Here is a 26,864-nt window from a genome sequence, read left to right on the forward strand (position 1 = left end):
TTGAGGAGTTTGGTGTGGAGGAACTTGAGTGGCCTTCACAAAGCTCTGACCTCAACCCCACTGAATACGTTTGGGATGATCTTGAGTTTGGTCTGGTGGTAATATTAGTCCAATTCATATTCAAGTCACACCCATCCAAAGTTGCATCAAAGTTGCACTCCAATTGTGTGAATGGAGTCATAAGTGGTTACCATTTGCTCTATGCATGGTAACTTTTGGGACACCTTGTAGAATATTTTTGCATCTAACATCAGTGTCCCTTTAATCACTTGCCGCCCGCCCACCGCCAAATGATGGAGGGACGGTGCGGCTCTCATTCTGGGTGGACGTCATATGACGCCACTCCAGAGCGGCTGCTCGCGGTGCTGCGATCGTGGCCTTGCCGTGTTCCTAGGACACAACGTGACCCCGATCTCTGTAAAGAGCCGGTGACGTGGCTTTTTAACCATGTGATCGGCTGTGTCCAATCACGGCGGGTCACATGTAAATGTGGAAGTGCCGGTAATCGGCTCTCCTCGCCTCCCACTGACAGAGTGTGTGGCGAGGAGAGCCAATTAGCGGTATCTCCTCGCAGGGGACACCAAGACAGGTAATCAGGGCGCTGATCCTCAGTGCCCTGGTTACCGTAATGCGCAGCAGTGCCCAATCACTGCCACCAATCAGTGCCCACCAGTGCCACCCATCAGTGATGCCAGTCAGTGCTGCCTTTCAGTGCCTATCAGTGCCTGCTTATTAGTGTTGCCCATCAGTGCTGCCCATCAGTGCCACCAATCCGTGCCGTCTATCAGTGCCCATCAGTTCTCACCACTGCCACCTATCAGTGCCCACCAGTGCCAACTATCAGTGCCCATAAGTGTGGCATATTGGTTCCCCCTCATCAGTGCTCGTCAGTGCAGCCCTTATCAGCACACATCAGTAAAGGAGAAAAATTACTTATTTACAAAATTTACTGTTAGAAACTAAGAAAAACTTTTAAAAACATTTATTTATTTTTTTCAGTAAATTTTTTGTAGTAAAATATAAAAAAAAAAAACAGCAGTGATTAAATACCACCAAAAGAAAGCGCTGAAAGTGATTTTGGGGCTTTAAATGTTTCTCTGCCTCTAAAACTAAGCCCTGAATAGTCAATCTCCAAGTGTCTGGGGAACGGTTTATCGGAAAGGTTGCACCATCAAGAAGTTCCGCATTTGCTGAGCGGCAGTGTCCCAAAAAGCAGAAGTGAAGGGGGGTTGGGGAGAGCGGCAGACGAAGCTAAGACAAACAGGGATGGACCGACCACTATGGACCATCGTCTTCATCACCTGGGCCCACCTGTGCCGGGGTAAGAGCCCACCAGGGCAGATACAGACTAGCCTTCCACTGATTGCATATTTCCCAACCTGGTCACAGATGGATAGATCGGTCACTGAAGATGGCAGGACTGATTGTCACCAGAGACGTCAGCAAAATGTTTTTGCTACATAGGATGTGAGCTAAAGCAGATATATAGACCCAGGAACTCAGAACAGGGATGGTGGGAACCCCTCATGATGGGCACAGCAGGTGTACAGACCTGGGAACTCAGCACAGGGATGAAGGGAACCCCTCATGATGGGCACAGCAGGTGTACAGACCTAGGAACTCAGCACAGGGATGGTGGGAACCCCTCATAATGGGAACAGCAGAGGTATAGACCTGGGAACTCAGCACAGGGATGGTGGGATGCCCTCATAATGGGCACAGCGGGTGTACAGACCCAGAAACTCAGCACAGGGATGGTGGGAAAACCTTATAACGGGCACAGCAGGTGTACAGACCAAGGAACTCAGCACAAGGATGGTGGGAACCCCTCATAATGGGCACAGCAGGTGTACAGACCAGGGAACTCAGCTCAGGGATGATGGGAAAACCTTATAACGGGCACAGCAGGTGTACAGACCTGGGAACTCAGCACAGAGATGGTGGGAACCCCTCATAATGGGCACGGCAGATGTACAGGCCTGGGAACTCAGCACAGGGATGGTGGGAAACTGCCATTCCGCTCCTTGACAGTGAGGTGTGAGGTGGCTAGTTCCTTTGCTCCTGTGCTTCCAGAGACCAGGGGCTAGAGTTGCTTCTCTGCCCCAGGAGGGAAGCTGGTTCCTGGGGAGGACCCTGACGGGGGCCCCCTGGATAGCCCTCAGCCTGTGGAAGATTCTGGGCCAAAGAAAAGATGAATCTCTGTCTGCCTTTAGACGGAGAATTGTGGAAACGCTGAAGTGGATTGAGAAGGAAGAGGGGAAGTTGGGAGCTTTGAAAGCCGAATTTAAAAAGAAAAAGCAGATTTGTGCCAAAGTCTTCAGTAAGAAGAGACCGGCTCTGAGGCCTGAATTGAAAGACCTGGAACAAGCTCTGCGGTAGCAGAAGGAATTGGTGAGTTCTCTGAAGGAGAATAGTGGAGCATTTAAAGAAAAATATAAGAATGAAGAAAGATTTCACCAAATGAGAAGAGGAGCCGCTTCCTGCATGGAGGGTGAGGAGATGCAGGTTCAGCTCTTCAACACCTCAGACATCTGCTGAGCCCTCAATGGCAGAGGCCTCTGTCCCCTTCCCTCCCCAGCAATGTGGAACATCTGAGCAGGAGGTTGAAGGTTCTGACATGCTGGATTTCATCAATAAACTGGAGTGCAGTCCGGATTCAGCTCCCCAGGATGGTGAGGAGAAGATGGACACCGTTCCTGGACCTGTGGAGAGAGCAGGTGCAGGTGCAGGTACAGTGTGTGTGCAGGATGGTGTGAACTTTAATGACAATGGGCCTGCTGAGGGTTGTAGTACCTCAGACAGTCTGCCCAGACCCATAGACAATACACAGCAAGCAATAACATCTGCTAATAACTGTCAGCTTCAGTCTACAGAGCAGTCCATGGACAATACAGAGACTTTGCCTGGACCAGGCACAGCAGCTGTTCCTGTGAATGGTGGAGGAGATGCTGGGAGCAGTAAAGCTACAACTCTCCAGGAGTCTGCAGCAGCCAAGACTGTGATTGATCCCAGGATTGAAGCTGAGTGTTCGGGGGAGGGGGTGGGTCCTGCCTCTGCTAATCAGAAGACTGCTATCCCAGCTGATTCAGACTCTCTGCCAGCAGGTTTGATTGTATCTGAGGACAAGACTGCAAATGCTGGTGGTGGAAGAAAAACTTATGCTGGTGTTGCTGCCACAGGATCTGGGAAGGGGGAGCAACCAGGGAAGGAGCATGGGAATGTTCTATCTCCATCCCTGTTTAAAAGGAGGAATGTTGTCCAGTTGAAATGGGAAGGCGATGGAAACCCCCCCACATAGGAGGACAGTGGTGGATAAATTCCTGCAGATGAGGTTTAGGCCTGCAGATATCTTCGCCCTGATCAGTCCGGCAGGTTCCTATGAATATGATTGGTCCTTTCTCCGTCCGGAGTCTTTGGACATATTTTGGGAGAAGTTTGAACAGGGGCCTGCCAGACTGGAAAGGGCTCATCCCCAAGCTTATTTCACGCCAGACCCTCATTAAAATGGTGACAATACTTGTCCGTAATGAATCCATACCACAAGGGGATTTAACTATATGGTTGAGGAGGTATGGGGATGTCCTGAGCCCCCTAAGAAAGATTTTGGACGATCGAGGAATATGGACAGGGGGATTGTCTGTGCAGCTAAAATTAAAGGTCATTGACAATGTTGTCCAACATCTGCCATCCTCAGCTTTCCTGGAGAGGGACAGGCTGACCATCTTCTACCCGGGCAGCCAAAGCTCTGTAACAAGTGTGGAGATAAAGGGCATCTTACATCCTCCTGTCCAGTGATGAAGTGCTCTCTGTGTCAGGGTATAGGACATTTGGCAAAGGACTGTAATATCATCAGGTGTAATCTATGCAATGCAGTGGGACATCCTTACAGTCAGTGTCCTGAGGCAATGCACAACAAGCCTGAGCTCATGAGAGAGTTCTTTCATCTGGACATGGAGGATGCACAGAGCTCAGCAGCTGAAGGACCTGTGAATCCATCTGAGTGTGTGCCAATACCCAATGTGTCTCCCCAGTCTGTGCCAATACCCAATGTGTCTCCCCAGTCTGTGCCAATACCCAATGTGTCTCCCCAGTCTGTGCCAATACCCAATGTGTCTGTGTCTTCCCAGTCTGTGCGTGTACCTAGTGTGTTCTCCCAGTCTGTATGTAAAGTTTCAGTTGCCGAGAATGTGTCCGATCCTTCTGTGTCTTCTAAAATTGCAGAGGCAGCAAGAGGTGCTGAGGCTGGTGCGTCAGGTGTGGTGCCAGTCCCCCTCCCCCGACGCTGCAGGGTTTCTATTGCAGATGGTGGGGTGCAGAGGAGTGGGGAAAATAGTGGGGAGGCTGGCCTGGTGGTAGATAAGGGAAGGGAGAATGGGGGGGGGGGGTTGAAGGGGAGGATAGGTGTGGGGAGGCTGGTTGTGATTTATCCAAGGATGATATGGAGTGGTTGGAGGATAAGAGGAGGAGGGGCAAAAGAAGGAAAAAAAGGGGTTCAGTTCCCTTCAATCCTAAAGTTTTGCCTTTGGAAAATAAGTTTAAGGTACTGTCAGATGATGATGATGATGATGATTGGGACTCGTTCAGTTCAGCGTCCTCTATGGATGATGAGTGCCAGGGTGCAACGAAGCACGCTGGTTCTCCAGGGAGAGGGAGTAGTCAGGCTAAGAAACGTCTGCCTCAACTACCCTAATGGCAGTTCCCACTCCCTTAAAAGTGGCAACCATTAATGTTGCCAGCTTAAGATCAGTAAGCGCTCGTCATATGGCCTTATTTTTGCTCAGCGAGTTTGATGCTGACATTTTGTTTTTGCAAGAGACCCATCTGAGTAATCTGGCCGATATACATCTGGCAAAGAAGGAGTGGAGACGTGGTCCCTCATTTTGGTCTCTTGTGGCCGATAAGTATATCACCTACCAGCGTTTGCGGAGGAAACTTGACCGCCTTGTTTCGAATGGAGGAGATTCTGGGGCGATCTCTGAGGTAAAGCTCCTCCTTAGGAGACATGAATATGACCAGCACGCCTCTTTGGTTCAGGAGAGGGATTACGGGAAATACCATTCGCCTGACCCTTACCAGAACTGTAAACAGAGCGTAGCAGTTAAGACGGTCCATGGCCTGAAGGACAGTACGGGCTCTCTGACGAAGTCTAGGTCAGGGATCCTGGAGGTGGTCAGGTCATACTATGCCGATCTCCTGGGAGGAAGGAACCTTGATCGGACAAGGATGTTGGGTTTTTTGGACTCTACACCAGGACTGGAAAGTAATGTTCCTTTGATGGGTTTGACAAATGAAATCACTGCAGATGAGGTAGTCCAGGCTATTGATAAACCGGCCATCAAGAAAACGCCAGGGACAGATGGGTTGACAGCTGAATTTTATAAATGTTTTAAGACGATCCTGGCTCCCTACCTTGCAGAGGTTTTTAATGGCTGTTTGCATGAGGGTTCTCTCCCTCCCTCCATGAGGCAATCTGCAGTGATCCTTCTGTCAAAGGGTAAAGATCCTTCGATGATTGAGAATTGGCGCCCCATTAGCCTTCTTAATGTCAATAGAAAGATACTGGCAAAGATTTTTTTCTGCCGATTATCGCCAGTGGCAGGCAGTTTGTTATCCCACCACCAGCACTGTTCGGTCCAAGGTAGAAGCACTTTCTCAGCAGTGTTAGCTGTCCAGGAGGCCTTGGAGCATTGTAGGACTGCTGGTTGGGGTAAATTTTTGCTGACATTGGATCAGGCTAAGACCTTTGATAGGGTTAATCATGAGTACTTATGGCTCCTTCTTGGCAGATATGGCCTGGAGGGGGGTTTCATTGATTGGCTCAAGATTTTGTACAAAGGGGCTGAAAGATTTCCTCTGGTTAATGGTTGGGTCGGGCAACCCTTTGTGGTTGGCTCGGGTGTGCGTCAGGGGTGCCCATTGAGTCCTCTGTTATATGTGTTTGCAATCGACCCCTTCATTAGAAGGCTGGAGAATGGACCATTATGTGGAGTACTTATGGGCATCGCTGGTGAGCCTCCTTTGAAGGTTGTGACGTTTCTGTTTTTGTCTCTGGGACTGGGGAGGCGCTTGAGGTGGTCTCAGTGATAAGGCAGTATGCAGAGGCATCAGGTTCAAAGGTCAACCAGGACAAGTGTGAAGCTTTCTGGATGGGCGTGGAAGGTGAGAGCTTTGTTCTCCCGGATGACTTCCCGGAGCCCCAGCAAAAAATTTGAGTTCTAGGCATTGAATTTGGCCCAGGTGACTATGGTCATGCAAATTGGGTGAACAGGCTGAACAGGCTGGAGAATGCCGATGCCAAGGTGGCAAGCTGGAAAGGTTGGCAGCTTTCCTTGAGGGAAAAGGTTGATCTGATCAAGACTTACCCAATTCCGATTTTCCTATATGTCAGTTTTGTTTGCGTTTTGCCAGCTTCTCTCTATACCAGGGTCTATACTTGTTTCTTCCAGCTGTTATGGGGGAACAGAATAAACCTTGTCAAAAGGAATGTGACTTACCTTCCTAGGCGGGAGGGTGGTCTAGGGATGATCAACCCTGTAGTCTTTTTCTCTCTGATGTTTGTGAAGTACAATCTTGGTAACATGTTGACAGAGAGACCGCCTGGGTGGGTTGGTATTTTCCAGTCCTGGTTTAGGCCCTTTCTGTGAGACTGGGAAAATGGTGGGCCAATGAAAAGCCTGAGGGTCAAGCATGATAAGCTCCCGGCTTATGTTGCCCCGTGTTTGAAAATACTTTGGCAGTGGCAAGTAACAGCAGGAGAAGTCAGATCTCTTCCAAGGAAACTTCTTGAGAAGTGGATCATGAGCCTGGTTTTGGGGGTGGGTTTGCGGTTTATTAATTTGGAGAAAATCCCAATGAAGTTTAGGGATCAGGCTTGGCTTGCCTTTAATGGAAAACTATATGTGAAGGGCAACTTGAAGTTTCTTTCCATGAGTGATCGGGGCTGCCCGAGAGTGGAGTGTGAGTATACCCTTTCTCCCCCATATGAGTTATGCAGAGTGGGTGTATGGGGTTTTCCAGACTCGTCGGGATTATGATTTGGAAACACTTTTTTTAGTTAGTTTAGTAGTCCGTTATTTCACGTGGATTGCACGGTGTCAGGTATACTTACGGGGTAAAATCCTCCCTGTGGAAGTGGTGATGCAGAACATTCTGGGTGAGGTTGGGAAGATTCTGGGTCTTTTAGAAAGACAGGTGGCAGCAGGAGGCCTGGATAAAGGCGTGGAGGAATATCAGGACTCTGCAGCTGCTGCCTGTTGATCTCGGGGTGTGCGGCTTTCTTTGTATTCTTTCACTCCCCTGGATTTTCAGATCCAATATAATTTTGATTGAAGGCTACATGTATGGTGATGGTGATGTTCCTTAGTCTGGCTCTCCCGTAGGGATTATGTTGTGTGCAATTTGGTTTGCACTGTTTATTTTGTTCTTGTTCTTTCTGGTTTGTATAATTATATTCAATTATTTTGTAAATATGTTTTATTTATTTATTATGGTTTTATTGTATATAAGTTGTTGTTTGTAAGATTTTCAATATACAAAATTAACCCCTCATAATCAGCCTAGCAAGTGTACAGACCCGGGAACTCAGCACATGGATGCAATCTCGGAGGATCTAGTCTCCGGTAGCTTCCTTCTAGGGGAAGGGCATGGATAGAGACGTGTAGGGCTTGTGGGACCACTTGCATCCCTTGGGTCATCTCTGCTGTTATCTCTGAAGGAATGTGTGGTCACTGATGGGATTTTACCTTATTCCAGTAAAACGTTAAAACACTTCCATTGTATGGACTTCTCCTAACCTCAAGATGGGAACCTCTTCTGAAAATAAAACTTGTTCTGGGTGGGGCTGCTTTTAAAGTCCATTGGTGTAAGGTCTGAAGAAGTTATGGAAGACTACTGATGGTCCTAGTTGGACCAGGTTGGGGGGTGTCTTTGTCATGGCACCCAGGGGAAGAACCTGTGTCCATAGTGCCCTCAGTGAGTCTTGGGAACCTGTGCCCATAGTGCCCTCAATAAGTCTTTGGAACCTGTGCCTATAGTGTGCTTGGTGAGTCTTTGAAACCCAAGTCCATAGTTCCCCTTTGGTAAGTGTTTGGAACCCGTGTCGATAGTGCCCTCAGAGAGTCATTGAAACCCGTGTCCATAGTGCCCTCGGTGAGTCTTTGGAACCAGCGTCCATAGTGCACATGGTGAGTCTTTGGAACCAGTGTCCATAGTGCACATGGTGAGTCTTTGGAACCCGTGTCCATAGTGCACATGGTGAGTCTTTGGAACCCATGTCCATAGTGCCCTTGGTGAGTCATTGAAACCCATGTCCATAGTGCCCTTGGTGATTCTTTGGAACCCGTGTCCATAGTGCCCTTGGTGATTCTTTGGAACCCGTGTCCATAGTGCCCTTGGTGATTCTTTGGAACCTGTGTCCATAGTGCCCTTGGTGATTCTTTGGAACCTGTGTCCATAGTGCCCTTGGTGATTCTTTGGAACCCGTGCCCATAGGGCCATTGGTGATTCTTTAGAACCCGTGTCCATAGTGCCCTTGGTGATTCTTTGGAACCCGTGTCCATAGTGCCCTTGGTGATTCTTTGGAACCTGTGTCCATAGTGCCCTCGGCGAATCAGTAAGGAGAGGAGTGATGCTCTGCAGGGAGAAGTGGGAAGTAAGTAGAGAAGTGATACTCTGCAGGGAGGTGTTATAGGTAGGAGAGGAGTGATACTGTGCAGGGAGATATGATCAGTAAGGAGAGGAGTGATACTCTGCAGGGAGATGTGATCTGTAAGGAGAGACTGATAGTCTGCAGGGAGAAGTGATAAGTAAAGAGAGGCGTGATAGTCTGCAGAGAGAAGTGATCGATAAGTAGAGGAGTGATCGTCTGCAGGGAGAAATGATCGATAAGTAGAGGAGTGATAGTCTGCAGGGAGAAATGATCAATAAGGAAAGGAGTGATAGTCTGCAGGGAGAAGTGATCAGTAACGAGAGGAGTGATACTCTGCAGAGTGAAGTGATTGGTAAGGAGAAGAGTGATACTCTGCAGGGAGGTGTGATCAGTAAATAGAGGAGTAATACTCTGCAGGGAGAAGTGATCAGTAAGGAGAGGAGTGATACTCTGCATGGAGAAGGGATTGGTAAGGAGATGAGTGATAGTCTGCAGGCAGAAGTGATCAGTAAGGAGGGTAGTGATACTCTGCAGAGAGTAGTGATCAATAAGGAGAGGAGTGATAATCTGCAGGGAGAAGTGATCGGTAAGGAGAGGAGTAATAGTCTGCAGGGAGAAGTGATCGCTAAGTAGAGGAGTGATAGTCTGCAGGGAGATGTGATTGCTAAGTAGAGGAGTGATGGTCTGCAGGGAGATGTGATTGCTAAGAAGAGGAGTGATAGTCTGCAGGGAGATGTGATTGGTAAGTAGAGGAGTGATAGTCTGCAGGGAGATGTGATTGCTAAGTAGAGGAGTGATAGTCTGCAGGGAGATGTGATTGCTAAGGAGAGGAGTGATACTCTGCAGAGAGAAGTGATTGGTAAGGAGAGGAGTAATACTCTGCAGGGATAAGTGATCAGTAAGGAGAGGAGTGATAGTCTGCAGGGAGAAGTTATTGCTAAATAGAGGAGTAATACTCTGCAGGGACAAGTGATCAGTAAGGAGAGGAGTGATAGTCTGCAGGGAAAAGTGATCGATAAGTAGAGGAGTGATAGTCTGCAAAGAGAAGTGATTGATAGGTAGAGAAGTGATAGTGTGCAGTGAGAAATGATCAATAAGGGGAGGGGTGATAGTCTGCAGGGAGAAGTAATTTCTAAGTAGAGGAGTGATAGTTTGCAGAGAGGAGTAATTGATAAGGAGAGGAGTGATACTCTGCAGGGAGAAGTGATTGATAAGGAGAGGAGTGATAATCTGCAGGGAGAAGTGATAATATTGACATCCCTCTTCTCTCCCAGCCTGTGAGGTCTCCCAGTCTCCATCGCTCCTTGTTGCCCTGTCCCGTCATTGGTCCACCATCCACTGCACTGCCCAGATTTCGCCACCCACAACTGACCAGCGGATTATGACATCGATCTTCAGGGATGAAGAGCTGGTGGATTGGAGAGAGAATGTCCTGACCAACATCACCTGGAAGAGAACTACAAGTTTCCGGGTCCTGGCCAATGTGTCAGGAGCCTACAGATGTCGCCTCAAATGTGGGGCTACAACCACATACAGCCAAGAATGGACCTACATACATGTCAGAGGTAAGTACTTACACCAGACTCATCACCCCCTCCTGTCCGTGTCCCCCCCGGGACAGACTCATCACCCCCTCCTGTCCCCCCCTAGGACAGACTCATCACCCCCTCTTGTCCATGTCCCCCCCCGGGACAGACTCATCACCCCCTCCTGTCCATGTCCCCCCCCTGGGACAGACTCATCACCCCCTCTTGTCCGTGTCCCCCCCTGGGACAGACTCATCACCCCCTCCTGTCCGTGTCCCCCCCGGGACAGACTCATCACCCCCTCCTGTCCATGTCCGCCCCCCCCCCCCCCCCCCGGTACAGACTGATAAATGGGTTTTGTCTCTCCCCAGATTCCGGCTATCAAGAACCCGCTGGCACAGCGGACAGACTGCAGTCTGGACTTATCGCCTTCTTCATTCTTCTCTTGCTCCTCTCCATTTCGGGGACGTACCTAGTTCTGCCATTCCACCGCATTAAACAGGTGACATTTACGTGCCAAACTATGCCATCTAGTGGTCATCATGCTGTATGCTCCTGATTGGGGTATTTCAGGAGAATACTGCATTTTTGGCCACTAGATGGAGCCGACGATTTAATACAGCTCTGTGGTCTGTGGCAGACGAAGAGCCACGGATCCAACCACTCGATGAGAATGCAATACAAAACTGTCCATATGATGCCAGCGGTAAGGCTTGTATGAAGTCATCCTTTATATTTACAGCACACAATGAGGTCTATTGATAACAAAAAAAAATATCTGCGCTGTATTTGCATAGCCATTTTGAATATCCTCTAAACTTTGCTGAATATTTCTCATGACTGTCAGCTCCATCTAGTGGCTATAATGTGGTATTATGCTGAATTACCTAAATCGGGAAAATACCTCATTATGCCCACTAGAGGGAGCTGAGGCATTAACACAACAAATAGGACCCCATTGTTTCCAATCAGACCGTTATCTCATGCTGCAGAGAGCAAATCCAGTCTGATGATGACCCCCCCATGTGTCTATTTTCTCCACCATTAAAGCTTTCTAGTGTGCCCGCTGCACCCCAAGCAACACCTACGCCCACCACGCAACAGCCAGAGGAGGAGACATCCGGCTCCCTGTACACGGTGAGTCTCCCGAGCGACGTCTATAAAGAAAATCTTCAGGGTGTTCATATAAATACTACATTCCTTTAGGGTTCCTTTAGGCGTCATGCACACAAAAACACACCCATTTTTATTTAAGTATGTTTATTATTATTATTATTATTATTCATTAAACACCTATTTATAAAGAAAGGCATTGGAAATAATACTCCTGTGTCCAATATGTGGATTTTCTACAATCATCAGCGCCATCTACTGGCCACAATTATGTATTTTCCTGAATTACCTCAATGGGGGATACCACCTTATGGCCACTAGATGGAGCTGGTTATCTCCTCTCCACATTTTTATACACATTATGAAGGGTTGTTGTTGATGCATGTGTGAATACAAACGTGTTTGCACAGCGAATGTAAAAGGGTTTCCCTTGCAGTGGAAATTTCCTCTCACTTCCTGTTGCATCTGTGGGACAGGAAGTGAAGGGAAATCTCCCAAAGGAGACACAGCTGCCAGTGGATCTTAACCCTCCGCTACTCTAATGGCTTCAGATATCCTTTAATTAGACTTTGTTGTGCAGAGTCTTCAGCCGCGTTCAGATGACGTGTATGACGTCCTGGATGAAGATGTTGCCAAAAAGACCAATGTGGTGAGTCCGGGGTTACTGATCTAACTCTCCTCTCCTGAAATACTCTGCTCTGCTGGGGAACTATGCTCCTTCCTCTATAACCCTCCTCTCCTGAAATACTCTGCTCTGTTGGAGGACTCTGCTCCTTCCTCTATAACTCTCCTCTCCAAAAATACTCTACACTGCTGGAGGACTCTGCTCCTTCCTCTATCTAACTCTTCTCATGTAATACTCATCTTCTGGAGGACTCTGCTCCTTCCTCTATAACTCTCCTCTCCTGAAATACTCTGCTCTGCTGGAGGACTCTGCTCCATCCTCTATAACTCCCCTCTCCTGAAATACTCTGCACTGCTGGAGGACTCTGCTCCTTCCTCTATAACTCTCCTCTCCTGAAATACTCTGCTCTGCTGGAGGACTCTGCTCCATCCTCTATAACTCTACTCTCCTGAAATACTCTGCTCTGCTGGAGGACTCTGCTCCTTCCGCTATAACTCTCCTCTCCTGAAATACTCTGCACTGCTGGAGGACTCTGCTCCTTCCGCTATAACTCTCCTCTCCTGAAATACTCTGCACTGCTGGAGGACTCTGCTCCTTCCTCTATAACCCTCCTCTCCTGAAATACTCTGCTCTGCTGGAGGACTCTGCTCCTTCCTCTATAACCCTCCTCTCCTGAAATACTCTGCACTGCTGGAGGACTCTGCTCCTTCCTCTATAACCCTCCTCTCCTGAAATACTCTGCTCTGTTGGAGGTCTCTGCTCCTTCCTCTATAACTCTCCTCTCCAAAAATACTCTACACTGCTGGAGGACTCTGCTCCTTCCTCTATCTAACTCTTCTCATGTAATACTCATCTTCTGGAGGACTCTGCTCCTTCCTCTATAACTCTACCCTCCTGAAATACTCTGCACTGCTGGAGGACTCTGCTCCTTCCTCTATAACCCTCCTCTCCTGAAATACTCTGCTCTGTTGGAGGACTCTGCTCCTTCCTCTATAACTCTCCTCTCCAAAAATACTCTACACTGCTGGAGGACTCTGCTCCTTCCTCTATCTAACTCTTCTCATGTAATACTCATCTTCTGGAGGACTCTGCTCCTTCCTCTATAACTCTACCCTCCTGAAATACTCTGCACTGCTGGGGGACTCTGCTCCTTCCTCTATCTAACTCTCTTCTCGTGTAATACTCATCTTCTGGAGGACTCTTTCTGTTTTCTCCTTGCTATTCTATACTGCTCATACACTCTGTTCCTGCTCCTGCTCTTACATTGAGATTCCTTTCACAGAGAAGTGTTCACTTTTACCATGTCTCAGATTGTTCCCTCTTCTCTTATTCCACAGAAACTTCAAGCGGAGGTCCACGGTGTCCCCGGCCAAAGTCCCATGAAAAGGCCCAAACCTCAGGTTAGAAGATGACATATCAATACTAAGTATCTTTTTTTTACACAGTCCTCTGTATAAGAAATCCAGGAATCATTTTATTCCAGGCCAAGCCTTCTCCAGCGCAAGAGAAGCCAAAGACGATCCCGGACAAGCCCCCAATTAAACAGGTGAGTGCTCGAAACTAGAAGCTAAAAAAAAAAAATGATATCATTGTAGCACTACTCCCGAAGGAGCTGCTGGTTAGATTTGGGCTTACCGTTACCTTCTGTTCTCCTCGTTGCACATCTAGGGGTGTCCCGTGGTAAATGGCCCAGTAACTTGAGAGACCGACAACAGATCCACTTGAATGGATTTTATTTGCAAAACGTAGACAATGAACAAATCTCTTAATTTGAGATCAGAGGGTTGGAAAGGAAAGTTCAGGTACTCTTATGCCGCGTACACACGATCAAACAATCGGGTGGAAAAGTCCGGCAAACTCAAGTCCGCCGGACAATCCCCCCGTGTGTAGCCTCCGGCGTACTTTTTTGACCCGAAAGTACGGCAGATTTAGAAAGTAGTTTTGCACTCCAATCTTCCCACCGGACTTGCATTTTGGCGGACAATCCGGTGTTCTGCCTAATAGAGTCCGGCCATCGATATGTGTCCGTTCCGTACTGCGCATGCGCAGTACGGAGCAGACGAAGCTTCGGAAAATCTCCGAAGCTGAACGGCGCCTGCGCCGTGAGTGGAGGAGGTAGCCCCACTATCCAAGCGGACATAGGGTTTAGAATTTTAGAGGGCCCCTCGCGGGCGAGCTTCGCTCGCCACGCTTCGGGCTCGGCCTCGCTGCGCTCGGCTCTTTTTTATTCTAACTCTATGTCCACTTGGATAGTGGGGATAGAACCTGGACTCACGGCGCAGGCGCCGTTCGTCCTCGGCAATTTTCGGAATCTGTGCTCCTGTGTACTGCGCATGCGCAGTACGCAGAGGACAGCATCTGATAGAGGACCCTAATTGACAAGACACCGGCCGTGCGTATGCCAGTCCGCCGTACTTTCGAAATGAGCAGACTTTTCCCGCCCGGAGAAAAGTCCGCTCATTTTGAGCACGTCTCCAGGTAGGCGGGGCCCGCAAAGGATGCGTCGCTGGCCCGGCCACCTGGTATAGACTTAAAGGGGAACCCCAACGCCGAAAAAAATTGGCATGGGGGTCCCCCCCAGGTCCACATCAGACCCTTGTCCGAGCACGCTACCCGGCCGGCCAGGGAAGGAGCGCCCCCCCCTCCTGAGCCGTACCAGGCCGCGTGCCTTCAACATGGGGGGTGCCTTGGGGAAGGGGGGGGCACGCGGCCCCCCCACCCCAAAGCACCTTGTCCCCATGTTGATGAGGACAAGGGCCTCTTCCCGACAACCCTGGCCGTTGGTTGTCGGGGTGTGCGGGCAGGGGGCTTATCGGAATCCGGGAGCCCCCTTTAATAAGGGGGCCCCCGGATACCGGCCCCCCACCCTATGTGAATGAGTATGGGGTACAATGTACCCCTACCCATTCACCTGTGAAAAAAAGTACAAAAAAAAACAACACACAAGATAAAATAGTTTATTGCACAGCTCCGGGGTCTTCCGTCTTCGGGGGGTCTTCTCGCCAGACTCCTCCGCTATCTTCTGCTAGCTCTTTTGCTAGCGGAGGAGTCCGACTTTCTTCCTCGCCGCCGCCCTCTTCTTCCGACTTCGGGGGTCTTGTCCCCCTCTTCGGTTCTTCTCTTCTTCTTCTGTCACCGCCTTCTGTTCTTCTCTTCTTCTGTTCTTCTTCTCTTCAGATGTTGACTCGTCGCTCCCTCCGCTCACAATGACGGGGACCGGGCGCGCGGCGACTTATATAGGGACATCGCCGGATGATGTCCCTGCCTATTATGATGTCGCAGTCCCAGCATCCTCTGGGACTGTTACACATAATGGGCGGGGGCATCATCTGGTGATGTCCCTATATAAGTCGCCGCACGTCGCGTCAGAGCCATTGTGAGCGGAGGACTCGACGAGGCAACATCAGAAGAAGAACAGAAGAACAGAAGGCGGCGACGACAGAAGACCGGGCCACCGCCTGTAAAAGAGCTATAAGAAGGCGCGGTGGCCCGGCAGAAGAACCGAAGAGGGGGACAAGACCCCCGAAGTCGGAAGAAGAGGGCGGCGCCGGCGAAGAAGAAAGCCGGGCTCCTCCACTAGCAAAAGAGCTAGCAGAAGATAGCGGAGGAGTCCGGCGAGAAGACCCCCAAAGATGGAAGACCCCGGAGCTGTGCAATAAACTATTTTATCTTGTGTGGTTTTTTTTTTGTACTTTTTTTCACAGGTGAATGGGTATGGGTACATTGTACCCCATACTCATTCACATTGGGTTGGGGGCCGATAAGCCCCCCGCCCGCAGACCCCGACAACCAACGGCCAGGGTTGTCGGGAAGAGGCCCTTGTCCTCATCAAAATGGGGACAAGGTGCTTTGGGGTGGGGGAGGCGCGCAGCCCCCCCTTCCCCAAGGCACCCCCCATGTTGAGGGCACGCCGCCTGGTACGGCTCAGGAGGGGGGGCGCTCGCTCGTCCCCCCTTTCCTGGCTGGCCGGGTAGCGTGCTCGGAAAGGGTCTGATGTTAGCCTGGGGGGGACCCCCACGCCAATTTTTTTTTTGGCGTTGGGGTTCCCCTTTAAGTCCATACCAGGTGGCGGGGCCAGCGACGCATCCTTCGCGGACCCCGCCTACCTGGAGACGTGCTCGAAATGAGCGGACTTTCCTCTGCGTGTGTGGGCGAGTCCGTTCATTTCAAAAGTTCGGTGGATAGTACGGCGGACTTAGTACGCCGTATTAGTTCGCTGAAAAAGTGCCGTGTGTGGGCAAGTAACCCGTTCGGAAAGTCCGACGGACAGTCCGGCGGGAAGTCCGCCGGACTAAGTCCGCTGGATAGTCAGCTACGTGTGTACGCGGCATTAGTGTCAAAGTCAAAATGTTGAAGGACTTGCTTACTTTGACTACACCCAGAGAATAGCCATTCGCAACTGGATGATCACCCAGGTTGGATAGTCCCTCTCTCACAAGGCCTAGCAGCCAACAAGGTGCTTAACTCAAGAACAAGTCTCTGCAACAGACGTTGATGTAGAACACATAGGGAAACTAAGCTTGAAAAACACTCGTAGGATACCTGGATCTTTCAGCCAGCTTGGCGATTTCCACAAGACCGGATTCTCTCGGGTACTTCAGCCCTTCAAGGCTCTTACTAAGAAACCAACCCGTACGTGGTCTTCTTCTGAAGAGTCCTCCCCTGGAATGCTTGAAGTCACTGGGTCTCAGTGACACCCAACCACCTCAGAATCCTTCTTTAGTTTCCTTGTCTCGGGCTAGCCAGCCCTGAGACATCAAAGTCCGGTGGATCCGCACCCCAAGCCATAGCCTTCCTGGGGGCTGGTCAGGAGGCCCCTTACCATGAAGTCAGTACATCCTTCTGGACCGGAACCCCGAACCACGTGACGTCTGCATCTTAAATACCCTCTACCAGAAAGCACAGTGAGAGGGCCACTCCCACTGGGCGGGCTCCGAGGAAGAGTAACTTAAGCACCTAACCAGACCATAGTTCCATGCCTGCCAGAAGAGACAGCGCCTCCTGTGGCCAGACTGAACATCTCACAGTCCAGTCAGACTGATGCTGAAGTCCAAATTTAGACAATTGTACCCAAACCAAACTGCAGTTTAGGCATAACTTTAACTTTGAAAGTCACACCTTCTTCTGCCAAATCACTTCCGGTTGGCACTATAGGGTCTGTTGGCTCTCGAATTCCTTTTCTTATCAGCGTCCAACTTGGTCTTCAGAACCTTGACAGACCACATTCCTTAAACTGTAAATAACAAGTTCAAAAGATCTATAAAGTGTGCGTGTTTTATTTTTTCTTCCTTCTTTTCTTTCTTTTGAAAAATAATCTATATTTGTCCTTCTAGAAACCAAAGAAAGTCACAGCAGAAAATTCCGTGTACGAGAACATCAAGCGTTGACGCCTCCTCTCCCGTTTTCTTCTTCTCATCTCATCAATCGGTAGGATATTGTACTCTCTACCCTTATAAATTGTAATAATAGTACATTCCAAAAACTTTCTTTTTCTTTTATTAAAAGATCACATCACCATTCCTTCCAGGGAACCCAATCTGTAAATGCTTTGGATGAATAACGCCAAGTCAAATCCATACCTTCAGTGTCCTACCTTAGGTTTGTGGTCTCCACAGAATGTCCATTCCCCTTCCATCTTGTGTGAGGGCACCATAGAAGAGGATCTGCAGAGGACCAGCAAACTCCTCCTTTTTTTTTTCTGCTGCTCGTAATGTAAACTTCCATATACTCGGTGAAGTGGCTATCCTCAGGTGATGCGCAGAGGTTAAAAAAAATCCTCCTACATACGTTGTACCTGTTTATCTGCAGCCATCTATTTTCTAGAGATGTTTAAAGTAAAAAAATGTATAAAGCTTGTCTGAGGCCCCGGAGAGCTGAAATTATACTCTACAGAGCTCAGTAAGGAGAGCTCTGAGAGCTAATTGGAGGGAGGGGACTCCCCCCCCCCCCCTTCACACAGCACACGGGAACAGAGCTGAGGCTGTCAATCACAGGCTGTGTGCTGGAGCTCCCTCCCCTGTCAACATTTTTCTCTTGGTGTCAGGAAATATTGTGACTAATGCTGATAGCAGGGGAAGGAGGCAGCAGACAGACATGGCGCGCAGTGCTCTGGATTGAGACAAGTACACGCTATAGAGGGATATGCTTTGTTCGTATTTCATGTCTGAGGTTTACGGCCCATCTCTGGGCACCTTCCAGATTCAGAGGGCTCGCGGGCTGCTTACCTCTGCCGTGTACTAATGAAAAGTTTGTTTTCTTCCAACAGCTTCCATAGATCGCTTTGGGGGCGGGGGGGGCTCATTCACAGTATAGGGTGTGTCCGCGCATGCGCGTTATTTTGCACATTCCTGCGCATTTGCGCACGGCCTATTTAGAACAGCCCATTCATTTCAATGGGCTGCCGAATGGGCAGGAATGCACAAAAAGTAGTGCCAAAACCGTGATCACACCTTACTGCACGGTGCACCTCTACCATGTATTTTGGTGGCTGCAGACATAGGCATGCTTGCCGGGTGCATGGGCGTGCCTCGGGCATTTGCCGAAGACATAAAAACGTAAGATTTTGCACAGGTTCCCGCCCCACACCCGTAGTTCTGCTTTACTTCCTGTCCCTAAGGCAGTTTCTGAATGGAAGAGGTGGAGATTGTGACGTCACTGCCCCACCTCTCCACCTCATCCAATCAGGGAATGCCTACCATTAAAAAAAAAAAATACAATGATTAAATGGTGGCCACACCAAGCGAGAGGCTGACCCGCTGTATAGTAACCACAGGGGGTCGCTCGATCCGCATAACTGCCATTCAACCATTATATTTTTATCAGTACATGGGAGCCAGAAGCTAGTGGTGATCACTGTAGTAGCACGGACTACTACAGTGATTTCCAGCTTCCACGGGTATGGAATATGCATACTGTTCTTATATCGGTCCCAGCCGCATTCATGTAACCATGCTATAAATTCCATACCTGGAGTTCAACTTTAAAAAATGAATTAATAATTTAAATTGTTTTTTTTACGATGCTGCCATGTCCTCCTTCTGTATATCAGGAAAATATAAAAGAGACGTGACACATATGCTGAAATGCAGATATACTTTATTAATGGTTTATGCACAGTGACAACGTGTTTCAGGGAGTGTACACCCTTCATCAGGGCTGGGAGATACAGGAGATCATTGAAACCCGCATTTCACCTATTTCATAGACTTGTATGGGCTTTTCTACTCCTTATCAGATCTGTGATAGGAATATATTGTTATTTTATATTACAATTATGTTATCAGCTCAACTGATGTATTAGATGCACTGTGGCTAAGGGATTAAAAATCTTTTCTTGAAGTTCTGTGTAGTAATGAGTGAGTCATTCTGAAACCCAGGAGAATCGCTAAATATCCCAACCCCAACACCGATCCTTCCTGGACCCTAATATTACACTTCCCTGTACACTAAACCCCAACACTGATCCTCCCTGGACCCTAATATTACCCTTCCCTGTATACCAAACCCCAACACCGATCCTCCCTGGACCCTAATATTACCCTTCCCTGTACACTAAACCCCAACACTGATCCTCCCTGGACCCTAATATTACTCTTCCCTGTACACCAAACCCCAACACCGATCCTTCCTGGACCCTAATATTACACTTCCCTGTACACTAAACCCCAACACTGATCCTCCCTGGACCCTAATATTACCCTTCCCTGTACACTAAACCCCAACACTGATCCTCCCTGGACCCTAATATTAACCTTCCCTGTACACTAAACCCCAACACTGATCCTCCCTGGACCCTAATATTACCCTTTCCTGTACACCAAACCCCAACACTGATCCTCTCTGGACCTTAATATTACCCTTCCCTGTACACTAAACCCCAACACTGATCCTCCCTGGACCCTAATATTACCCTTTCCTGTACACTAAACCCCAACACGATCCTCCCTGGACCCAAATATTACCCTTTCCTGTACACCAAACCCCAACACCAATCCTCCCTGGACCCTAATATTACCCTTCCCTGTACACTAAACCCCAACACTGATCCTCCCTGGACCCTAATATTAACCTTCCCTGTACACTAAACCCCAACACTGATCCTCCCTGGACCCTAATATTACTCTTCCCTGTACACCAAACCCCAACACCGATCCTCCCTGGACCCTAATATTACCCTTCCCTGTACACTAAACCCCAACACTGATCCTCCCTGGACCCTAATATTACCCTTCCCTGTACACTAAACCCCAACACTGATCCTCCCTGGACCCTAATATTACCCTTTCCTGTACACCAAACCCCAACACTGATCCTCTCTGGACCTTAATATTACCCTTCCTTGTACACTAAACCCCAACACTGATCCTCCCTGGACCCTAATATTACCCTTTCCTGTACACTAAACCCCAACACGATCCTCCCTGGACCCAAATATTACCCTTCCTTGTACACTAAACCCCAACACCGATCCTCCCTGGACCCAAATATTACCCTTTCTTGTACACCAAACCCCAACACCGATCCTCTCTGGACCTTAATATTACCCTTCCTTGTACACTAAACCCCAACACTGATCCTCCCTGGACCCTAATATTACCCTTTCCTGTACACCAAACCCCAACACTGATCCTCTCTGGACCTTAATATTACCCTTCCTTGTACACTAAACCCCAACACTGATCCTCCCTGGACCCTAATATTACCCTTTCCTGTACACTAAACCCCAACACGATCCTCCCTGGACCCAAATATTACCCTTCCTTGTACACTAAACCCCAACACCGATCCTCCCTGGACCCAAATATTTCCCTTTCCTGTACACCAAACCCCAACACTGATCCTCTCTGGACCTTAATATTACCCTCCCTTGTACACTAAACCCCAACACTGATCCTCCCTGGACCCTAATATTACCCTTTCCTGTACACCAAACCCCAACACTGATCCTCTCTGGACCTTAATATTACCCTTCCTTGTACACTAAACCCCAACACTGATCCTCCCTGGACCCTAATATTACCCTTTCCTTTACACTAAACCACAACACGATCCTCCCTGGACCCTAATATTACCCTTCCTTGTACACTAAACCCCAACACCGATCCTTCCTGGACCCAAATATTACCCTTCCTTGTACACTAAACCCCAACACTGATCCTCCCTGGACCCCAACACTATTATTCCAGAAATCCTAACACTAAAGCCGCGTACACACGGGCGGACTGTCTGGCCTACTTAGTCCGCCGAAACACATTTCAGCGGACAGTCCGCTCGTGTGTGGGCTTCAGCGGACTTTTTCAGCGTGCAGTCTGGCGGACTAAGTATTTCGGAATTTCCGTAATACTGTCCGTCGGACTCGCATTTCGGCGGACAATCCGCCCGTGTGTGTGCCAGTCCGCCGTACTTTTGAAATGAGCGGACTTTTCCCGCCCGGAGAAAAGTCCGCTCATTTCGAGCGCGTCTCCAGGTAGGCGGGGCCCGCGAAGGAGACGTCGCTGGCCCCGCCGCCTGGTATGGACTTAAAGGGGAACCCCAACGCCGAAAAAAATCGGCGTGGGGGTCCCCCCCCAAGTCCACAACAGACCCTTGTCCGAGCACGCTACCCGGCCGGCCAGGAAAGGGGGGCGAGCGAGCGCCCCCCCTCCTGAGCCGTACCAGGCCGCGTGCCCTCAACATGGGGGGGTGCCTTGGGGAAGGGGGGGCCGCGCAGCCCCCCCACCCCAAAGCACCTTGTCCCCATGTTGATGAGGACAAGGGCCTCTTCCCGACAACCCTGGCAGAAGAACCGAAGAGAGGGACAAGACCCCCGAAGTCGGGAGAAGAGGCCGGCGGCGAGGAAGAAAGCCGGACTCCTCCGCTAGCAAAAGAGCTACAAGAAGATAGCGGAGGAGTCCGGCGACAAGACCCCCGAAGACGGAAGACCCCCGGAGCTGTGCAATAAAGTATTTTATCTCGTGTGTTGTGTTTTTTTTTGTACTTTTATTTTACAGGTGAATGGGTAGGGGTACACTGTACCCCATACTCATTCACATAGGGTGGGGGGCCGGTATCCGGGGGCCCCCTTATTAAAGGGGGCTCCCGGATTCCGATAAGCCCCTCGCCCGCAGACCCCGACAACCAACGGCCAGGGTTGTCGGGAAGAGGCCCTTGTCCTCATCAACATGGGGACAAGGTGCTTTGGGGTGGGGGGGCCGCACGGCCCCCCTTCCACAAGACACCCCCCCATGTTGAGGGCACGCGGCCTGGTACGGCTCAGGAGGGGGGGGCGCTCGCTCGCCCCCCTTTCCTGGCCGGCCGGGTAGCGTGCTCGGACAAGGGTCTGTTGTGGACTTGGGGGGGACCCCCACGCCGATTTTTTTTGGCGTTGGGGTTCCCCTTTAAGTCCATTCCAGGCGGCGGGGCCAGCGACGTCTCCTTCGCGGGCCCCGCCTACCTGGAGACGCGCTCGAAATGAGCGGACTTTCCTCCGCGTGTGTGGGTGAGTCCGTTCATTTCAAAAGTAGGGCGGATAGTATGGCGGACTTAGTACGCCGTATTAGTCCGCTCAAAAAGTGCCGTGTGTGGGCAAGTCCGTTCATTCGAAAGTATGACGGACTGTCCATCGGATTGTCTGACGGACTAAGTTGGCCAGACAGTCCGCCCCGTGTGTATGCGGATTAAGAAGCCTATTTATAGGAGAAAGCAGATACTGCTGCAGGCCATGTGTGTCAGGAAGCTCTGTGTAATGCAGATGCATGAGAACTCCATGATTGAAGGGAAGGCCGGTCATAGGACTTGTTGTTTAACATGGATGGGCACATCTATTGTATGCAGGGCTGGGACAAGGGGTGGGCGCAATGGTTTAGTGTAGGGATGGGGGCGCCTACCTTGTGTTTACAAGGCTGACAGGAGCAGTGATAGCTGCAGTGATTTTGACAAGTGAGAGACTTGTGGGGTGTAGGATCCCCTAAGCTTGCACAGCATGAACCAGAAGGGGGGCGCAGTTTGGCATCTTTGCCCTGGGCACTGGATGACCTTGTCCCTGTGTTGTGTTGAATATTGTCCCCCGTCGGTAAGTGTCCACCCTGTACTGCGCTTGCGCAGTACGGAAGACAATGAGACGCCGAAAGTCTCCGAAGATGAACGGCACAGGCACACTGAGTCCAGGTTCAAGCCCCACCATCCAAGTGGACATAGAGTTAGAATAAAAAATTGCCGGAGTCTCCTTGTCCTCTGTACTGCGCAAGCGATGTGCCTGCGCAGTATGAGGCGGACACTATCCGATGGGGGGACAGTTTTTGGCAGAACACCGGCACTGATTGTATAGAAAGCGTAACACCAACCCTCCCTGCATCTCACCACTAACCCTCTTTGTACCCCAACACTAACCCTTAATGTACCCAACAATAACCCTCCCTGTACCCTTAAACTAACCCTCTCTGTACCCCAACACTAACTTTCTCTGTAACCTAACACTAGGCCTTCCTGTATCCTAACACTAACCCTCCCTCTACCCCAACACTAACCTTTCCTATGACCTAACATTTACCCTCCCTGTGCCCCAACACTAACCCTCCCTGTACCCCAACACTAACCTTTCCTGTACCCTAACACTAAACCTCCCTGTACCTCAAGACTAACCCTCCTCATACTCCAATACTAACCCTTAATGTATCTAAAACTGACCCTCCCTGTACTCAATCCTCACCCTCCCTGTACCCCACCAGTAATCCTCCTCATACCCCAACACTAACCCTGAATGTACCCAATGCTAATCCTCCCTGTGCCCCAACACTAACCCTCCTTGTACCCCAAAACTAACCCTTAATGTACCCAACACTAACCCTCTCTGTGCCCCAACACGAACTTTCACTATAACCTAACACTAACCCTCCCTGTACCCCAACACTAACGTTTCCTATGACCTAACCTTTACCCACCCTGTACCCCAACACTAAACTTCTCTATATCCTAACACTAACCCTCCCTGTACCACTAAACTAACCTTTCCTGTACCCTAACACTAACACTCCCTGTACCTCAACACTAACCCTCCTCATACCCCAATACTAACCCTTAAGGTATCTAACACTGCCCTCCCTGTACTCAACCCTCACCCTCCCTGTACCCCAACACTAACCTTCCCTGTACCTCAACACTAACCCTCCTCATACCCCAACACTAACCTAAATGTACCCAACACTCACCCTCCCTGTACCCCAACAGTAATCCTCCTCATACCCCAACACTAACCCTCCTTGTGCCCCAACACTAACCCTCCTTGTACCCCAACACTAACCCTTAATGTACCCAACACTAACCCTCTCTGTACCCCAACACGAACTTTCACTATAACCTAACACTAACCCTCTCTGTACCCCAACACGAACTTTCACTATAACCTAACACTAACCCTCCCTGTACCCCAACACTAGCCAACCGTATATCCTACCATTAAACCTCTCTGTACTACAAAACCTTTCCTGTACCCTAACACTTACCCTCCCTGTACTCCAACACTAACCCTCCTCCTCATAACCCAATACTAACCCTCAATGTACCCAACTGTCACCCTCCTTGTACCCCAACACTAACCCTCAATGTACCCAACACTAACCCTCCCTGTACCTCAACACTTACCCTCCTCCTACCCCAGCACTAAACCTTAATGTACCCAACACAAACCTTCCCTGTCCCTAACACTAACTCTCCCTGGACCCAACCCTCACCTACCCTGTACCCTAAACTTACCTTCTCTGTACCCCAATGCTAACCTTCACTATAACCTAACACTAACCCTCTCTGTACCCGCAGCAAAGTCTCTAGCCTCCTCCAGCCTAATTAAAACCTTCAGGGCCAAACATAGCTGACATCCTTCTGTATGTGGAGGGTTGTGAGGCATAGTGGGTGCAAGGTGGATAAAGTTATTGGGCGCCAGACACTTCTTGGATCTAAAATCTTTCTCTTAACAGTTCTTTTTATATTTTAAGGGCGAAAGAGGGTTAGGGCCAGGACACCCTTGAGCAGTTGCAATTTCAATTGGCAGACTCCAAGACTTTAATAGGAGGACAGCCGTACAGGGAAAGGCCCCCAGCCAGGCGCCACATATGCACGTGCAGGAGGATTACTGTCTCCTATGGCAACAGTCTTTAACAGTTCCTAACACAAATCGTTACAGTCCTCTTTGCTTCACTACAACTTCTACTTGTAGTTCTTCAGCCCCTTGAGCTCCTTGTCTCTGGACCCTCTGATTCACTGACTCTGAATCCCTGGAGCTCCTCCAAGGTTGGTGGTGGTATCTCCCACAAGCGTCGCCCACGCTTCCCTGCTGGGTCCCTAGCTTGGCACTCCAGATACTTCTTAAGCTTTCCCCCTGCTAACCAGCTTGGTCCCTGGCGTGACTCACAAGTCTGCTCTGCAACCATCACCTCTGCTGGTTGGGTCCCTGACTTGATCACCGCCTGAAGTTTCCCGATTCTCCACTGTGCCCTTTTGGTGAGAATACTGCTCCGGTACTTGCTTCGGTTACTCACTGTGGTCCCTGGTAAAGGTGGATGGTCCCTTTGGGGCGACAGCTTTTCTTCTACCTTCGACCATGACAGATTCTCAGGCCGGCAGTCTCCGTCACTTCTGGTTGGACTTCAAGCCACAATCCCAACGTTGCGCTGCCCTCTTACTTCTGGATAGGCCCTCACAGACCCTGGCAGCCAGATGCCCCCGGGATAGGCCCAATCTCCAGCCTAGCAGCCCAGGGAGTACAACAAACGTCCACCCAGACAGCCGTCCAGGTGGCACAGAACACAGATCACCTGACTCCACCCGAATATATAGGTTCTCCCAGGAGGCCAAGGGATTCAAGAAAACCTCTGCCCATTGGCTGAGATACCCTTATATCCATAACCTGATCTTGGGTTGCTCTTCTTGTATCTATTACCACCAAGTACCCAGCCACCTAGCGGTAGAGTAGGTAGGAAAAGTGCAACAAGGCCAAACTTAGGAGAAATCAATAGATCTCTAGCAATTGACCAGGGTAAGTACTCCTGGCATGTAAATTTGTGAGGAGCTCCCTGACTAAACCCCAGGGTGCTACATACCTCAACACTAACCCTCCTCCTCATACCCCAACACTAACCCTCATTGTACCCAACATTAAACCTCTCTGTACCTCAACACTAGCCCTCCTTGTGCCCCAACACTAACTCTCCCTGTACCTAAACACTAACCCTCTCTGTACCCAACCCTCACCTTCCCTGTACCCTAAAACTAACCCTCCCTGTACCCCAACACTAACTTTCCCTACAACTTAACCCTCACTCTTCCTGTACCGTAAAACTAACCCTTCGTGTACCCCAACAGTTACCTTCCCTATAACCTAACACTAACCCTCCCTGTACCACAAAACTAACCTTTCCTGTACCCTAACACTAACCCACCCTGTACCCCAACACTAACCTTTCCTATGACCTAACCTTTACCCTCCCTGTACCCCAACACTAAACTTCTCTATATCCTAACACCCTCCCTGTACCACTAAACTAACCTTTCCTGTACCCTAACACTAACCCACCCTGTACTCCAACACAAACTCTCCCTGAACCTCAACATTAACCCTCACTGTACACTAACACAGCCCCTCTAAACCTAAACACTAACCATCTCTGTACCCAACCCTCACCCTCCCTTCAACCTAAAACGAACGCACCCTGTACCCCAACACTAACTTTCCCTATAACTTAACTCTCACCCTTTCTGTACCCCAACACTAACCCTTTCTGTACCCCAACACTAACCTTCCCTATAACCTAACACTAATCCTCCCTGTACCACAAAACAAACCTTTCCTGTAGCCTAACACTAACTCACCCTGTACTCCAACACTAACCCTCCCTGAACCTCAACATTAACCCTTCCTGCACCCTAACACAGCCCTTCCTGTACTCCAACACTAACCCTCCCTGTACCCCAACACTATCCT

The 26,864-nt window shown here is 49.6% G+C and overlaps 1 protein-coding gene across 3 annotated transcripts; it reads left to right on the plus strand.

Annotated features, from left to right (window-relative positions):
• The first annotated feature begins 1,204 nt into the window (after window positions 1-1,204).
• On the plus strand, window positions 1,205-19,249 carry NFAM1 (NFAT activating protein with ITAM motif 1). Of its 3 annotated transcripts, none has more exons than XM_077470839.1 (9): window positions 1,205-1,321; window positions 9,922-10,212; window positions 10,545-10,675; window positions 11,224-11,310; window positions 11,867-11,935; window positions 13,249-13,311; window positions 13,395-13,457; window positions 17,245-17,338; window positions 17,417-19,249. In XM_077470839.1, exons 1-8 carry the CDS (start codon window positions 1,267-1,269, stop codon window positions 17,296-17,298), a joined length of 813 nt encoding a protein of 270 aa, XP_077326965.1. In that variant the 5' UTR covers window positions 1,205-1,266; the 3' UTR covers window positions 17,299-17,338; window positions 17,417-19,249. The 3 variants fall into 3 exon arrangements, with proteins under 3 accessions (XP_077326965.1, XP_077326966.1, XP_077326964.1); XM_077470840.1 differs by having other exon boundaries at window positions 17,439-19,249; XM_077470838.1 differs by having other exon boundaries at window positions 17,245-19,249.
• Window positions 19,250-26,864: the final 7,615 nt, after the last annotated feature.

This window comes from Lithobates pipiens, unplaced genomic scaffold (genome assembly GCF_037356315.1).
Source record: "Lithobates pipiens isolate NorthernLeopardFrog02 unplaced genomic scaffold, aLitPip1_a1.2 Scaffold_8, whole genome shotgun sequence".
In the NCBI taxonomy this organism is placed as follows: domain Eukaryota; kingdom Metazoa; phylum Chordata; class Amphibia; order Anura; family Ranidae; genus Lithobates; species Lithobates pipiens.

What these genes read in the sequence shown, in the direction of transcription:
- NFAM1 (XM_077470838.1), top strand. Translation starts at nt 1,267, where the DNA reads ATGGACCGACCACTATGGACCATCGTCTTCATCACCTGGGCCCACCTG. An exon ending in CATTCCACCGCATTAAACAG is followed by an intron (nt 10,676 to 11,223) that starts GTGACATTTACG and finishes CCACCATTAAAG; the next exon opens with CTTTCTAGTGTGCCCGCTGC. An exon ending in TGAAAAGGCCCAAACCTCAG is followed by an intron (nt 13,312 to 13,394) that starts GTTAGAAGATGA and finishes ATTTTATTCCAG; the next exon opens with GCCAAGCCTTCTCCAGCGCA.